The 15,757-nt window shown below is 44.8% G+C and overlaps 1 protein-coding gene across 2 annotated transcripts in view; it reads right to left on the minus strand.

The window, feature by feature from the left end:
• Window positions 1–1,186: 1,186 nt before the first annotated feature.
• AMFR (autocrine motility factor receptor) overlaps window positions 1,187–15,757 on the minus strand; it is a 35,534-nt gene continuing 20,963 nt past the window's right edge. The window contains exons 5-14 of one of the 2 annotated variants that reach the window (XM_044269965.1): window positions 15,521–15,561; window positions 12,081–12,213; window positions 11,859–11,992; window positions 8,391–8,501; window positions 5,949–6,139; window positions 5,736–5,839; window positions 5,455–5,535; window positions 5,270–5,341; window positions 4,979–5,163; window positions 1,187–3,551 (exon numbers count right to left, since the gene is read on the minus strand). In XM_044269965.1, the coding sequence (XP_044125900.1) occupies window positions 3,410–3,551; window positions 4,979–5,163; window positions 5,270–5,341; window positions 5,455–5,535; window positions 5,736–5,839; window positions 5,949–6,139; window positions 8,391–8,501; window positions 11,859–11,992; window positions 12,081–12,213; window positions 15,521–15,561 (1,194 nt within the window). In that variant the 3' untranslated portion in view covers window positions 1,187–3,409. Of the gene's footprint in view, window positions 3,552–4,978; window positions 5,164–5,269; window positions 5,342–5,454; window positions 5,590–5,735; window positions 5,840–5,948; window positions 6,140–8,390; window positions 8,502–11,858; window positions 11,993–12,080; window positions 12,214–15,520; window positions 15,562–15,757 lie in introns of both variants that reach the window. The other variant, XM_044269964.1, reaches the window with a different exon arrangement.

The following is a 15,757-nucleotide window of genomic DNA, read 5'->3' on the forward strand; positions in this document are numbered from 1 at the left end:
TGAGCAGCAATATAAATGGATAAATTACAGCTAATATCAATCTGCTCAGCTCCTTCTGCTCTATAACATGCTGCCTGCAGATCGATTCAAATGTTCAAAGTGACAGCTTCTCCTAGTATCTAAAGGGGTTCTACAAGATTTTATAAAATCTCCCCTTTAAAACGCCCTGCTGGTCCCATGCCTGTACTGAAGAGTGGTGTTCATTGGTCACATGACAGAGACTCAATCACGGCCTCAGCAGTCACATGAATGACATGTCACTGCTGCGTCATCTACAGTGCCCTTGCCTACCAAGTTTTGGAGAACCTTTTCAAAAGAAATTTGACCCCCTTCCCCAACAAGTCATTTACTAATTAAAACCTGGTACAGATCTAGTCCGTCTCACAAAAGGAAATTTTTACGCTTGTATCCAAAGCTCTGCGAGTTAGGCTACTTTCACACCTGCGTTCGGTGCGGATCCGTCTGGTATCTACACAGACGGATGCGCACCTATAATGCAAACGCTCGTATCCGTTCAGAAGGGATCCGTTTGCATTATTCTTTTTTTTTTTTTAAAACTAAGTCAAAACGGATACGTCCTGACTTACATTGAAAGTCAATGGGGGGCGGATCTATTTTCAACTGCACCATATTGTGTCAGTGAAAACGGATCCGTCCCCATTGACTTACATTGTAAATCAGGACAGATCCGTTTTGGCTCCGCATCGCCAAGCAGCGTTTTGGTGTCCGCATCCAGAGCGGAATGGAGGTGGAACGGAGCTAAATTGATGCATTCTGAACGGATCTTTATCTATTCAGAATGCATTGGGGCTGAACTGATCCGTTCTGAACGTTTGTGAGATCCCTGAAACGGATCTCACAAACGGAATTTAAAACGCCAGTGTGAAAGTAGCCCAAGTTGGATTCCAGGCTGATCGTTTGCTACAGTGTTTTAGAGAAGGTAATATCAGGGCAGGAGACCGATATGCTGATATATCTGGATCACACAGGATTGCCCAGGGTTTATAAGCCTCTTAGCAATATTAGGTCCACGAGTGCTTTTAGCCTCTGCATGTAAACAATACTCCCAATTCACTGTCAGCAAGCAGATACCTTAAAGCAATGGAGGATTGCATACAAATTTCACACAATAATTGAGCTGTGAACACCCCTCATGACTAACATAAATGTCACTGCAAGCAAAGAATCAACACTGATTAAAAGTTTATTTTTTATAAGAATAAAATCCAGACATTGCAGTAGCCAAATCACAAGGCATCCTGTGATGGCAAAGGCATCTGAAAAAAAATAAAATAAAAACATGTTTCTAGCAGCCAGGCTCAGTCTCCAATGCACATTCATGTGCTGTAAATGAGTGCTCTCTGCTGCTAGCTTAGGCCAAGTGCACACTTTTTTTGGGGGATGACAATTTTACGACTTTACTGAGCGATTTTGGCAGAGAAGAAAACTAATAATTTTTCTGTAGCAAATCTGATCTCATCCTTCGGCATCTGTTTTTCTTTTTAATTATCAAAATTATATTTTCCTGTTTTCCATTCACAAACAGGTCAGAAATAAATGCCCACCTTCCCCTATAGGTTCCCATGAACTGCTTTTCCAATACTGGGTCAGTAATGGGCCAGGCTGAACTAAATAAAGTCAGATACCCAACACATGGGTACATGGCCGTGTCCATATTTCGGTCTGCAAAATACGGGCATCTGTCTGTCTGCTTTCCTTATAGAATAGGACATATTCCAGAACTGAAAAATGGATCCCCAAGAAACACTGATGTGTGCATGTCCCCGTATAAATGGGTCGGCATGCCATCCGTAAAAAATGCGGACACCACATGGATGAAAAATACAGTTGTGTGCATGAAGCCTTAATAACACTAGAATAAACGAATATCCTGCATTTTATCTAGTGCAGGGCCTAAGGGGGTGGTGTACGGCACAGGGATTCTCTTTCCATCCTTGTGTCATGTCTGCCCACTTGGGTCCCGCACTAGTCTGTCAAGTGAGTTTATTTAAGGACAAAATGTACGTCTTGCGTCTCCTGTAACAGATACAACAATGTACAATGTCACCCGGGTAAACTATATATAAAACACATGGTTTTGGAGAGAGTACAGAATACAGACAAATGGAGTTAAAGGGAGTCTGTCGGCCACTTTGTTGATTAAGAACTGCTGACAGACACAGGTATGGGCAGGAATTCATACAAACCTGCCTCTGCTTTTAATCAATGAAGTGCTGTAAAAATTAATTTTGAATGACGTGGGTGCCTTTTCCCACAAGTGCACTGGGGGCCGGCCCGCAGGCTACAATGCTTCAGGCTCAGTATATGACAGCTGTAGGCGTCTCCTGGTTGTGGTGCCCCTCATACTGAGCCTGAAGACTGCCCCCAATGCACTTGTGGGAGCGGCACCTTTGGCATTCAATGATCATTTTCACAGCACTTCATTGATCAAAAGCAGGGACGGGGTGTGTATTACCTGCTGTCCACTGCCGCTGTGTCCGTCAGCAGTTTCCCATCTACAAAACTGTTGACAGGCTCCCTTTAACAGAAAATAATAAAAAACAGTAATTCTGTTCATACGACTTTGGAGATTTCCACTTATACCGGAAACATAAGCCATGGCAGAAGAAAGTGACCCCGCAGGAGCAGAACCACATTTGTCAGGACCAAGTCTCTATGAAGCCTCACTGCACAGAAACCAACTCCTTATTAGCTACTTACCTTTAATCTGAAACACCTTTGCTATCGCTTGCATTTCTTGCCCCTAACCAATCCCACAGAACCCTGCACTAGATCTCGTCCGGGAAAGCAACAGAACCTCCTCAAATGCTTGTGAACACAACCGAGTGTCCGATAATCATCCATCAAGTCTTATAAAGTGGTACTTCTGTCAGGTTCTAACGGACGTGCAGGGTTCTCTACTCTCATCAAAGCGGGACATGAATATTTAATACACATATTTAATCTGCAAACATTGTAAACAAATGCATGGTTATGGGGTAGCCATGAGTAAAATTGGCATGGTCCTCATCTAAAAACATCGCCAAAACGTAAGCTGCTGCTGAGGAAATTCATAAGAAGAGGACGGGTTTTTTTTTTTCTCGTGTTACTTTAAGATCTAGAGGTTGCAGAGGCTTTTTCCTCTGTCTAAAATACTGTCATGTTTCTCCCTCGAGGATCAGTCATACATGTTGTTGGTCAAAAAAAAACATCTAATTCATCTGAGCCTATTATCAGCCCCCTCTTGTTCTAAAAACAAGGCCTGCGAGAAAGAAAAACAATACATTTTACAAAAGATTATCTCTGTCCGTCAAGCTGGAGCAGCTCTAGAGAAAGGTGCTGGGTCAGAACAAGTCTGTGTGTGCATCGTGTGCACAAAGATCAAGGCCAGGTGATGCATGTGCTCGGGTCATTCCTGAGGCGGCTGCTGCAGCTGAATCCTGCGCTCGGCAGCGGCTGCCATCATACGCCGGCGGAGGGCAACCGAGTCCGAAACCTCGTTTTCTGAGGACGTAGAAGGACCATCGTCTGAAGTTCTGTTGAGATAGCGCCTGGTAGAACACCACCAAAAAGAGAGAAAAAAAAAGAAATCTATGAATGTGTACACTGTATGTAGCAGAAATGGCTATAATGTAAGGCTACCTCCGCTAATGTGAATCAGTCATTTATCTGCAAAAACGCTTCCATTACCATAATACAACCGCATGCATCCGCCATGAATGGATCCGGTTATATTATGTCTTCTATAGCCATGACGGATCCATCATGAACAACATTAAAAGTCAATGGGGGACTGATCTGTTTTCTATTGTGTCAGAGAAAACGGATCCGTCCCCATTGACTTACATTGTGTGCCAGGAAGGATCCGTCTTGCTCCGCACCACATGCAGGCAGCGTTTTGGTGTCCGCCTCCAGAGCGGAATAGAGACTGATCGGAGGCAAACTGATGCATTCTGAGCAGATCCTTTTCCATTCAGAATGCATTAGGGCAAAACTGATCAGTTTTGGAGCGCTTGTGAGAGCTCTGAAAGGATCTCACAAACGGAAAGCCAAAACGCTATTGTGAAAGTAGCCTTAGACTGAATAAATCAAAAATAAAACTGCAGCACTCGCCGGTCTTCAATTCATGCTGGTTTATTCACCCAAAATTGCTATTTTTTTGTGAATAAACCAGCATGAATTAAAGACCGGCGAGTGCTGCAGTTTTATTTTTGATTTATTCTGGATGATTTGGGGGTGCTACAGACTGGTATCCAACACTGCGGGCACCACCACCATAGAGACTTTTTGCTATAGATTCTTAAGTGCTGCTACTTTTTTGCGTCATGTTAGACTGGTTCTCAATGGTCCTCCTTGAGGCCCAGTAGCCATTTTGCATTCCAGATATGTGAACACAACCTAATGAAACGGGGTTGTCCAACGTAAAAAAAAATGCATGACTGGCTGGAAAGTGTTTGAATAAATAATAATAATAATGGCCTCACTGGTGATGTGTGCCCTCATGGCACATGACTGCAGAGGCTCAGTGGTCACGTGCCGCTTGCGCACACATGACTGTTGTGGACACTTTTTGTCCCCAGCAGATGGTGGCGATGGGAGACCTGGAGCTGAAACAGCAGTACTTCCAAAAGGTGAGTACATTTTCTGTGTTTCAAACACTTTCCAGCGGCCACTCTTTTTACACTGGATGTCAAACAACTCCTTTAAGTTTGAAGCGCACAAAATGGGACAGATCAATTACTGGAAAGTGTATAGAGTAACTTGTAGCCGATTACACATAAAATAGCACTCTGCACCACACTATTCCATTCACCCTTTCACAACTTATAAAGGCCTGAATTTAAAATGGAATAGCCTCATAATAACAAACGCTTCTCTCCTTGTAAACAGGAAGAGTAAATCAAAAAATCTGCATCAGAAGTTAGACTTCCAACTTTTAAGCGTTAATGAGTATGATCTAATATGTGCTCCTATTTACCTTCTTGCCAGCTGCACCACGTCCTCCTTTCTTTGGCTTAGCATTCGTTGCCTCTCTTCTGCAGATTTGGAGAACCGGCTGCCTCTGGCCTCAAAGTCTTCTGCATCAGTGGGCTGTACCTCTGCTTCACTGAAGTCTCCGTATTCCTCCATACTTGGGGTCAAGTTCAATGGAACTCGCTCGGTCTGAGAAAAGACAAAAGTATACACAGGGTACCAAAAACATGCCTGCTGTCAAATGTATGTGCAGCTCCTCAATGTAGAAAAACTAGATGTCAGGCTTCGTCATTACCTGGACATCTCCATTAGTTTCTTGTTGCTCATTAGCTTCAGAAGACCCGTCCGATCTGGGCTCATCAGACCTCTGCAAGACAATATATAACAAATGTGGCTTATTTTCTTCCATAGCTTTGCCATAACCTTCTGAAAGTATTCTATATATTTCATTTTGATTCAACTGTTATTAAAAACACTCACCTGTGTGGGAAAAGGCACTAGAATGCGTCCCTCTAAAATATTGTCCGTAGTGATCTCCACGGAGCGAGTAATCTGCAGATCCTGCAAGACCAGGTGATAAGGTACTTGAGGAAACATGTCTAAAACCTGCTGGGCCTGTGGAGATAGGAGCACAGATTTTGTATCTACCACCACACGACAGGTCATCACTCACATAGTGAATTTCTAAAACGTCACAGCTAAGTGTTATTGCACCAGAAAAGTATGGCAAACGAGTTCATTGCCCTCCATACTGTACATACCATGGCATTTAGCTGAGAGTTACTTGCTTGAGCAATTCCGATGATATTTGTTGTGTGCATCACTTCAACTGAGAAACTTGGCAGCCAACTTGCAAACCTTGAACCTGTATTTTTCAGAGAAAGAATTTGACAAGTCTCATCTTCACATCTAGATAACATCTTTGGACTCCAGTCTAATTAACCAGAGCAGAAAGCCACTAACACTATTCTTACCATCAAAATGGAAGAAGTGATTGTGCTGATTGAGGCGGGGTCGCACCTCTGTCACGGTTAGGGGGATCATATTTGGATCTATGTTGTCTCTCGGCTGCGCTCCACGAGGTCTGGTGCCATCAGCCATATTGAGAGACATTCTACAAGTCGGACATGAAGTGTCCTGTTCCAGCCAAGAGCGGAGGCATGAGCTGTGGAGACAACAGCAGAGTTTTGTCATCTCAGAACTTAAAGCGTAACTGCCGTTTCATTTATTTGCTAATGTGTAGGGACAGTGAACGGTACAGATGCAGGGATCAATGCCTGACCGAGCGGTAAGTGGTCACTACAGGCAGGGGGAAGCTGCTATACAGTATATAAAGGCCTTGATCCCAGCAGCTGGTTCATTAGTCAGCACGCTGGGAGTGCAGGGGGAAAGCAGCTCACTGACAGCGCAAGCCATGCTGGTCTGTCAGCATATACATAGTGTACAAGTTCATATTTTATAAAAAGGGGAAATGTATATTTACTTTAAACACATGAGGCCCCTGTCCCCACGAGGCTGTGAGGCTCCCGCACAGTCCGTCTCTCCTGTGCTGATAGAAGACGAATGTCCCTTAGAAACACTCATTTAAAAGAGTGCTGCTAAGGGACATTTCAGCCCCAGTTTTCAACCACAAATAAACGTTTTCCCTAAATAAAAGTATACTACAAAAATGTTCCCTGTCTGTCCCTACACATTAGCAAAACAAAAAATGAAAAGGCAGTTACTCTTTAAAAGGGAAAAAAATATGTAGTGAACATGGCTAACCTACAATACCATGACCAAGTGTTGTGCATGCCGTCACACCTAGAGGCTCTGCTATCTCTGCAACTACCGCTCCCTATCGAAGTGTAGCGGGTGCGGCAGTTGCAGAGCCTCTAGGTGTAACGACAACGCCCCCATTGCTCCTAGAGGTTAATTAGCATTTATTAAAACATCATTTTTCTCAGTAATGCAGGGCACATATGGACATGGGACCAACACAGATGCCTTCAGCTGCCAAGTGCACATGTAACAGGTCAGCCAGTGTCATAGGGACAGATCTGCAGGCAGATGCCCTTTAAAGGTTTCTCTCATCATAAGACATACGCTAACAGTGTTAGGCCTCATGCAGTAGACCGCGGTGTGTTTTGCGGTCCGCAAAACACGGATGGCGTCCATGCGCGTTCCGCAATTTGCGGAATGGCACGGACAGCCTTTAATATAAATGGTTTATTTTTTTAGCGGGGCGACGGAACGGAGCAACGGATACGGACAGCACACTGAGTGCTATCCGCATCATTTGCTGCCCTATTGAAGTGAATGGATCCGCACCCGAGCCGCAAAAACTGCAGCTCGGATGCGGACCCGAACAACAGTCGTGTGCATGAAGCCTTAGCCTCTTTTTTTCTAGGTTCCTCCATTTTAGAGAAAAAAATTAACTTATTTTATGCAAATGAGCCTCTAGGAGCAATGATGGCAATAAGGTTGCGCCCTACGTCTAGAGCAGAGATCAGCAACCTTCGGCACTCCAGCTGTTGTGAAACTACAATTCCCAGCATGCTCCATTCATTTATATGGGAGTTCTGAGAACAGCCAAGCAAATGAACATCTTGGGAGTCGTAGTTTTACCACAGCTGGAGTATGCATGCTGGGAGTTGTAGTTTCACAACAGCTGGAGTGCCGGAGGTTGCCTACCCCTGGTCTAGAGGCTCTGTTCTCCCTCCTCCTGCTGCACCCTGCACATCTCGATTGACAGGGCCAGGCGGTGTTCACATCATCCTGCCAGGCCGTGAGTACAGTGAAAATCACGCAGCTGCACTGTGCCCTTCAGTGTGCAGCACAGGCATAGTAAAGGAATGATGCTTGCCGGTCGCGGACCTCCTTACGACGCCGCATACGTCACAGTACACCCAGAAGACTGAGGGGTGCAGTGAGGAAGCGCAGCGGCTGGAGAGCACCACTGAATGGAACGGAGCAGGTGTGAGATTTGCACTGAACTCACGGCCAGGCAGGATGATGTGAACACTGCTTGGCCCTGTCAATCAAGATGAGGAGGGAGAACGGAACATCTATGAGTAGGGGCAACACCCCCATTGCTCTAAGAGGCTAATTTGCATAAAATAAGTTATTTTTAGTGATTCAGAGGCACCTAGAAACAAAGAAACTAAGGGCTGTATTACACCAACAGATTATGTGTCCAATTAGACCAATAGTTGGTGTGTATAAAAAAAGATCTGTGTGTGTAATCATTGTGGTCAGGAAATCTGTCAGATAATCAGCTGGTGTAATACAGCCCTAACATTCAGCTGACATTAGCACATGTCTAACGTCAGCCAGTGTACTAAGCATGTTTCTGAGGACAGAAATCTAACACCAACTCTTTATCAATTCAGATTTTTCAATGTAATAGGAAAAGTAATAGAGAGTATACCACCTACTTGTGAAACAGATGCCCACAGGGTAGCTTGCGCGCAGCTTGCATTGAATCCCAGCAGATGGCGCAGTCATCGTTATTGGCCTCCAGCTCCTCAGCAGTGGCTACTGCAAAGCTATTGGAAGTGAAAATAGCATTAAGCACCGGGTCTGTAATAGGAGCGCTGCTGCGATCTGCGCTGAGCTGAGCTCAGGAGCTATTATTTACAGGTGAGAGCAGACCTTCACATGCACCTTGGCCATAGTCATTAAGTGCCAGTTTTTCCACAATTCCTGACAATTAACCCTGGTATGTTTCCAGAACGTAAGATGTCAGAATAATACCGGAGATCATGATTTATTTCCGCTTTTATTTCTTTCATTATTTCATTCCCAGTGTCTCAGGAGGTTTACAGTCACAAGCTTAGTATTTGGTGACATTGCCTTTAAATGATCTAATTGGGTCAAGCGTCTTGGGTAGCTGCTCAAGTTGCTGGCCCATTTCTCCTGACAGAAGTGGTGTAACTCGCTCAGGTCTGCAGGACTCCTTGCTCATTAGAAGAGCTCAGGAAAGATGGCCACCCCCCCATAATCATGCTCAGGAAAGATGGCCACCCCCCCATAATCATGCTCAGGAAAGATGGCCACCCCCCCATAATCATGCTCAGGAAAGATGGCCACCCCCCCATAATCATGCTCAGGAAAGATGGCCACCCCCCCATAATCATGCTCAGGAAAGATGGCCACCCCCATAATCATGCTCAGAAAAGATGGCCACCCCCCCATAATCATGCTCAGAAAAGATGGCCACCCCCCATAATCATGCTCAGGAAAGATGGCCACCCCCATAATCACGCTCAGTAAAAATGGCCACCCCCATAGTTATGCTCAGGAAAGATGGCCACCCCCATAATCATGTTCAGGAAAGATGGCCACCCCCATAATCATGTTCAGAAAATTGAATTAAAAAAAATCTATAAATCAGAAAATAAAAAAAGGAGATGTGCTACTATCTGGCAGATAACATTTTTGGTGACACATTTCCTTTAAAAGCCTCCCCTTTTACCCCATACATGAAGATGGACATTAAGGCAAAACAGTTCTATCTTAGTAAGCCCTTTGTGCAGTTACATATGTAACTTCTGAGCCACTGGGAATGTGATTAAAGAAATACAAGCCGAAATAAAATATTGGCTGTGGCGTTATCTAGTGTGACCCCAAGTGACCTTACAGATGGAATGTGAACTAGGAGTAAATGTCAGAAACTGTGAAAAATGTTGAAATGAATGTGTTAGTTTTTTTTTTTTTAGACTTTAATACTGATGACCCATCCTCAGAGTAGGTCATCAGTATCTAATCGTGGGGGTCTGACACCCAGGACCCCCACTGACCAGCTGTTTTCTCATTGTATAGTGCCTCTGCTTGGTATCACACTGAGCCCCATTCACTTCTATGGGGTGAGCTGTACCTAGGCCATGTGACCAATGAATGTGATGTCACACAGCCTAGGAAAACCTGGAGAAGACCGCTGTGCCACTAATGCTGATGCCTTTTCAAATAGCTGATCGGCAGAGGCCCCGAGTGTCTATCAGATACGGATGACCTATCCAAAGGCCAGGTCATCAGTAAAAATCTCCTGGAAAGCCCCTTCAAGCCCAAGAAAATAAACCTTTGTATACAATAAGTTAGGTTTCCCTTTAAAACTGTAAACGATTGTAGTAGTACAAGAAACCATTTATATATCTTATTAGGGGGCAGCGGCATCTTCATGACCCTCCAGCAACCTGTAAGCCACCTTCTCGGCCTGCAGGCTCTCTATATGTGGCCACAAAGCAGCCCTGTCCCCCAGAAGTCTGTCCAGAGGAGGAGGGGGGGGATGCAGCTGCAGATTCTCTTTTAATGTTACAGTCAAACATCATCAGGGAGAAGAAGGGGGGGGGGGGGGGGGGGGTCGCTGCAGGTAAATAAGTCTGATTGGATCAATGCATTCAGCACCACTCGTACTGCACATCAGGGAGGGCATCACAGAGGAAAAGTGAAAAACCCAAGAGATTGTCAGGCCACACAATATGTCCAATATAAATCAGCTGCTGACTGAGGGACAAGAGAATTTTGCTTTTAACAATAAGTAACCCCTAAAAGAGACCCTGTCACCTCCCCCACCATGTCTGTTTTAGTAACTTCTTGCATTCCCCATGTAATAAAGATTCTGGAGCATCTGTTCTTATGGCTCCATGTTGTACCATACTGTACCTTTATTATTCCTGCTAGAAGTTATGCATGAATGACTAGCAGTTTGCAATGTAGGTACATATAAGCTGGGTGTTAACAGATGGGAGGGGAAGGGGGGGTCCCTGCACAGTCTGACATTATCCAATCAGTGTCAGGCTGTGTAGGGACACCCCCCCCCCCCCCAACTGGTAACACCCAGCTGGACCTTTACTGCAAACTGCTAGTAATTAATTCATAACTTCTAGCAAGAATAATAAAGGAATGGTACAACATGGACTAATAAGAACAGATGCCCCAGAATGTTTAATACATGGGGGATGCAAGTAGTTACTAAAACATGTCAGGAAGGATTACAGGTCTTCTTTGAGGACTGAGACAATTTGTGTGTTTTTTTAATCCGTCACCTTCCAACAGCCATAGCTTTTTTTACCTGCAAGCTGCCTTTACTCAATCAATAGCCTCCTGCCCCCCCGGCTTCCCCATACAAGTTAGGCTCAGCGAAACACGTTTGCATATGCTATGGATAGAGCAGAGAAAGCCTCTGCTTGTCCGTTCCGGTGGAGGCCTATCTTCCCAGATAACAAAAGAATCGAGTAAAAATACTAATTCCGTCCGATCCTTGTGTCCTCCGACATCTTCTGTTGGGGTAGAGCTCTTGATACATATTAGTGTCGGCCGAACTCCCTGTTTTCGGCAGGTTCATCTGACAAAAGTTTATTGTGTAAGGCCAGCTCTACAGTCGGCTGTTTTCTATCATTGGGTTTTGTTTTTACGGCATTCACTGTGCAATTAAAAAGGACAATACCTTTAAGGCGCATCTCAGCACGATTACTGCAATATCAAATTTATAAGAGTTTTTCAAATGCTTGCTCCATATTCTGACACCCAGAACTACAAAGCTATTTGATGGCTTTCTTTTTGCAGGTCAAGCTGTAGTTTTTATTGGCACCATTTTGGGATAGATACAGATGACTTTTTTTTATTCAGTTTTTTTAGATGGAAAAATCCTTGCTCAAAAAAAAAAACAAAAAAAAAAAAAAAAAAAAAACTTACCTGCAAAGGTAAAGTAGTCATTCTAGAAGCTACTGTCAAAGTCCCCTAGGTGTCATAAAATGCTTATCCTCTCACCCTTCCCACTGTGCCGCCTCCTGGAAGCTTTTTAGCTCCAATATACTGGAGTTTGATGGAACATCCTTAGGGACATCTCCACATGAAGTTTCATATTAATAGCCAGAGATTAGATGGAAAAAAAATACACTTACTGAGCCTCCATGTTCCCAACAACCCGCAAATAATTTTTGTGACGGCGGAGTCTGCGCTGCAGTTCATGGAAAAGGTGACGCAATTGCATGAAGATAACCAGGCTTGCCATGGAAAGCCAAATGTTGCCAAATAGCTTAAGGAGAAAAAAAAACAAAAAAGACATAAACAAGAACCACTCTTATTTCTTTACCGATTAGGTCAGAAGAAAATAAGTCACTCACCAACATGTGAATATGATGCATCAGGTCCATGGAAAGGTGACTGAGCTCCATCACAAAATCTGTATAATATACATAAGTCCCTTTGCCTTCCCACGTTCCCTCATGATTAAGGTCCCACAGGTGAATCACATAGCTGCGAGAAATATGGTATTTTATTGTAGGAAATGTAGATATTCACAGCAGAAGTCAATGACATGTGATGGAAGGATGCGAGTTCTCTGGAGAAGATTAACTGACAATGTCTAAAGATGTGCCAGAGATATCAATGGCTGATGCTGGATGATAAATCTGGTGTGTCTTTAAAAGGGAGTCCGTCACCAACCTGACCGGTTTTAAACCAAACACATAGTTCAGTGGGACACAAATGTTAGCTTTGTTTCGTTTTTCAGGTCATCCAAATCGCCCAAAAAGTAGATTTCATGATATGCTAATGAGCCGCCGCAAGTGCCCAGGGGCGGAGAGTTTGCTGTAAGTGCCCAAGTTCCCCCTCCTCACTCGCGCCTCACTCCGCCCCTCAGTAAGCTCAGGCCAGCCCTATGGGCCGTTTGCACATCGCTGCCTGGCCCGGGCATGCGCAGTGTTCTGCCCACAGTGGGAAGAGGCACAGAGATGGACAGTGCGCGCATGCACCAGTTACTGCGTAAAATCGGCGCATGCGCACTACATATCTCTGTGCCTCTGCGATGCACGAACGGCCTATAGGATAATATGATGTCACAGGGCTGGCCTGAGCTTACTGAGGGGCGGAGTTAGGTGCGAGTGAGGCGGGGGAACTTGGGCATTTTCAGCAAACTCTCCGCCCCTGGACACTTGCGACGGCTCATTAGCTAATAATAAAAACAAATTTTTGGGCGATTTGGATGATCTGAAAAACTAAACAAAGGTAACACCTGTGTCATGTCTTTGTGTCCCACTGAACTATGTGATCGGTTTAAAACCGGTCAGGTAGGTGACAGACTCCCTTTAAAGGGCTTGTGCAGTGCTAGTATACTGATGACCTGTCCAATTCACGCGAAAGTGACAAGCAGTTCCAATTACACTGCACTGCCGCTACAAGTTAGACCACGTGCAGTTAAAACAGTGAAGAGGACGTGGCACAAATGCCACAGCCTCTTCAGACAGCTGACTGGCAGTGTTGCCAGGGGTCGGCGACCCACCCATGCTTATTTTTTTGCCTGTTGGAAAGGGGCTTCGCTTAAAGCAGTCGTTCATCTAGTAATATTGATGACCTATCGTCAGGATAGGTCATCAGTATCTGATCGGTGGTGGTCTGACACCCGGGACCCCCACTGATCAGCTGTTTGACAAGGAGGAGGTCCATGTGAGAGCTGCTTTCTGGTCTTTAGACTACACCTCATCTCCTGTGGTGTGGCGGCATAGTTTAATTACAAGTACTTTCTCCATTCACTTGATTGGAACGATTACTCATCAATACACTGCACTGAGATGAAGTGTTGTGTAATGAAGAGGGAGTAGTACTGGAGCACTGCCTCCTCTTCAAACAGCTCATCACTGGGGGTCCCGGGTGTCAGACCCCGTTGATTAGATACTGATGACCTCTCCTGGCGATAGGTCATCAATATTAATGGATGAACAACCGCTTTAAGCGAAGCCCCTTTCCAACAGGCAACAAACCTTTCTACACAAGCAGAAAAAAAAGAGCATCTCAAACACTTAAAAAAAAAAAAGTGCTGGAAATCAAGTACGGTAGTCATGGGGAGCAAATTACACCAAAAATCTGCTGAGTTTTGATTAGTAAGGGTACTTTCACACTTGCGTTTTTCTTTTCCGGCATAGAGTTCCGTCACAGGGGCTCTATACCGGAAAAGAACTGATCAGGCATATCCCCATGCATTCTGAATGGAGAGTAATCCGTTCAGTTTGCATCAGGATGTCTTCAGTTCAGTCGTTTTGACTGATCAGGCAAAAGAGAAAACCGTAGCATGCTACGGTTTTATCTCCGGCGAAAAAAACTGAAGACTTGCCTGAATGCCGGATCCGGCATTTTTTTCCATAGGAATGTATTAGTGCCGGATCCGGCATTCAAAATACCGGAATGCCGGATCCGTCATTCCGGTCTGCGCATGCGCAGACCTTTAAAAATGAAAAAAATGAAAAAAACGGATCCGTTTTGCCTGATGACACCGGAAAAACGGATCCGGTATTGCAATGCATTTTTCTGACTGATCAGGCATTTTTCTGACTGATCAGGATCCTGATCAGTCAGAAAAATGCCTGATCAGTCAGAAATAATGACATCCGTTTGCATACAGTTTGCCTGATCAGGCAGTCAGTTCAGGCAACGGAACTGCCTGCCGGAATCAAACAACGCAAGTGTGAAAGTACCCTAAATCTCCCCCAAGGTGTGCATAAGATACACTTATAAAAATATATAAATATATGAAAAAGTTGGAAGTTTCTTGTTGGCTCGGATGACAATTTAATGTGTATGGGGGGGCGGCTTAGTTGTTCCCTGACATCTGCTGCTGGGGAAAAACAAGAATCATATTTCAACATGTATAACCCTTTATTTCCCCAAGAGATAACTGCTGCCAACGGTGTCTGACAGGAGCTAGTCCTCCTCTACATAGAGCTTGGAGGTGTGCATGTTTACCATGCAAAGCCACATTTCCTCTGCAGCAGTCACTGCCTGAGGAGAAATGTCCAGGCTATCTGTATAGCGCCACCTGCTGTTTGCTCATTCTGAAATTTCTCTGTCCACTTCGCTGAGGAGGATGCACATGCTCAGTTCCATTCTCCAACTGCCACCAGCTGCAGGAAAAAGGACACCCGCCCCGACAAAAGGACACCCGCCCCGACAAAAGGACACCCGCCCCGACAAAAGGACACCCGCCCCGACAAAAGGACACCCGCCCCGACAAAAGGACACCCGCCCCGACAAAAGGACACCCGCCCCGACAAAAGGACACCCGCCCCGACAAAAGGACACCCGCCCCGACAAAAGGACACCCGCCCCGACAAAAGGACACCCGCCCCGACAAAAGGACACCCGCCCCGAGTGAGCTAACTGCTTGAAATAAATGTAGCAGAGCAATTGGAACAATACATGTGGAGATCTCTGGATCCATGTGAGGTACAGGGCTGGTTATAGCTTTGTTAGATTGTCATGTACGATATGATGTCTGCTTTAATTTCTTACACTTATAATGAGATAACCCATTTTAAATGCTCATCATCATGTGCAGCAATATTAATAAACTAATGCGATTGGAAGAACAGTACAAACCATAATTATGGTCAAGCAACCTTCAACACTCCAGCCGCTTTGAAACTACAGCTCCCAGCATTCACATTACTTGGCTGCTCTTGTCACTCCTAAAGAAGTGAAAGGGAGATTCTGGGAGTTGTAGTTTCTGAACAACTGGAGTGCCGAAGGCTGCTGATCCCAGGGTATAGGAGGATGATCTCACCCTACTCACCGTAACACAACATGGGCTGTTCTTGTGGTCACCAGCAAACACTACAAGAAAAAAAACAGGTAGGTGTTAGAAGTACGGGAGGACACAGGAGCCTGGGAGGCTCACCCTGCTGCATCTGTCTGCCTACTGTACACGGATTTAAACGAATATAACGTAGTAAGAAACCATAAATGCATAATGGGAGCCCTGCTTGATTTGGCAGAAATGTTAACATAATAAAATAATTACTGTAAATAA

This window comes from Bufo gargarizans, chromosome 10 (assembly GCF_014858855.1).
Source record: "Bufo gargarizans isolate SCDJY-AF-19 chromosome 10, ASM1485885v1, whole genome shotgun sequence".
In the NCBI taxonomy this organism is placed as follows: Eukaryota; Metazoa; Chordata; class Amphibia; order Anura; family Bufonidae; genus Bufo; species Bufo gargarizans.